The sequence below is a fragment of the Arachis ipaensis genome, chromosome B01 (assembly GCF_000816755.2).
Source record: "Arachis ipaensis cultivar K30076 chromosome B01, Araip1.1, whole genome shotgun sequence".
In the NCBI taxonomy this organism is placed as follows: Eukaryota; Viridiplantae; Streptophyta; class Magnoliopsida; order Fabales; family Fabaceae; genus Arachis; species Arachis ipaensis.
The window spans coordinates 136155343-136157027 of record NC_029785.2 but is presented as its reverse complement, the minus strand read 5'-3'; the positions used below and the strand labels follow the sequence as shown (position 1 = coordinate 136157027).

At 38.4% G+C, this 1685-nt stretch overlaps 1 protein-coding gene across 1 annotated transcript in view; it reads left to right on the top strand.

Annotated features, from left to right (window-relative positions):
• LOC107620453 (auxin-responsive protein IAA33) overlaps positions 889-1685 on the top strand; it is a 1712-nt gene continuing 915 nt past the window's right edge. The window contains exon 1 of the mRNA XM_016322611.2: positions 889-1685. Within this exon, the coding sequence (XP_016178097.1) occupies positions 1349-1685 (337 nt within the window). The 5' untranslated portion in view covers positions 889-1348.

Below are 1685 nucleotides of genomic sequence, written 5' to 3'. Positions count from 1 at the left end.
ATTCTAGGATAAACTAAGGAAGAGTGCATGGAATAAAGAAATGGATGCATTTATTTTATGGGGAACACCTTCTTTTGCAATCACAAGCAAACATCCCCACACTCTTCGATCTCGTCCTCTCCCTACCTACAATTACTACCCACTTGCCTAACTTAATTCATTCTCTCTCACTAGCTCTCTGCCTCTTTTCTTTCTCTGTTTTCCACAAATTAATTAAAGCCAAAAAGAAAAAGGGAAAAAAGGAGGAAGAGATCAGAGAAAAGTGGAGTTAAGTGAAGAAAGGAAGGGGAAAAAAAAGCATGAGAAGTGTGATTGATGGTGAGGAAGAAACTGAAATAAAAAACAGTACTTAGAGATGGAGAAGTGAGTTAGATATTTTAGAAAGAGAAGAAAATGAAAAAGTTATTATTAGGGGACGTATGCTTTAATAAATGGGCTTGAAAATAGAAAAAACTAAATCAACCGTAGCAAATATAAATTAAAATCGTTCACTAATATAGGATAGATATTAAAATATAAAATATATATTAAAAATAAATTTAATAAGGAAAAGTCTAGGGTATAGCAATTTTTGTATTTTCTGACCAGCACTTAACCATCAAAACAAAGTGAGTGATCTCTCACCATTAAAAACACTATTGATGGTCAATTGATGGTTACAAAACACTAAAATTGTTGGCCTCCTAGCATTTCTCATTAAATAATATATATAATATTTTTAAAATTCAATGTATATTTATTTAGGTGGAAACTTAGGTGAAGTCGACTTCACCTGAAATTGATAATTGAGAGCCGTTAAATGATTTAACTGATTTGACTAAATTTTTATCTAACGGTTCTCAACTATCAATTTCACGTGAAGTCGACTGCACCTGAGTTGTTCTCATTTAGAGGTCGCGGGAGAGGGGAGGCAGGAGGCGGGGGTGGGTCGTGCATATAGACACCCATCTGATCCCTTCCGACATTTGTGCTCTCTCTCTCTCTCCTCTCAAGAAGATCGATCAAAAGGAGAGAGAAGAAGAAGAAGTATATGAACTCACATACATACATGCAGTGCCCCCAGCAAGAGCTAGCAGAACAAATTTAAAGCCTTCTTTAACTCTCTTTTACCAAACTCCATTCTTCTTCTTAACATTAAATCCCCTTTTCACTTTCACTACTTTAATTTCCGATCCACTTCCATCAGTTTTCATACCTAAGCTACATAACATACCATCCCCTTCTTTTCTATCTGCATTCATATTTACATCCATCATTTACTCTCTTGTGTGTGTGCGCGTGCGCGTGCGTGTGCGTTTCTCTCTTTTAGTTACTAGGCTACTAGCTTCATCATCAAGTATTGTCCAATATGATGAACAGTTTTGACCCCTCCTTGAAACGGAGATGGCAAGAAAGTAGTGGTAGAAGACAGATCGTGATCGGTGCTGCACCTTCCAATAATAGTACTAATCCTTCTTCTTCTTTGCCTTTCTATGGCAAATTGCAAGGCTTCCCTGGCCTCGAAGACGACGATCTAGTTTCCACAGTAGTGCCTGCAGTCACGGTGGTTCTCGAAGGCCGTTCGATCTGCCACCGCATCAGCCTCCATAACCACGGCAGCTACCAGAGCCTAGCAAAGGCACTTAGACAGATGTTTGTGGACGGTGCAGATTCATCAGGAACAGGAGCAAACTCTGACTATGATG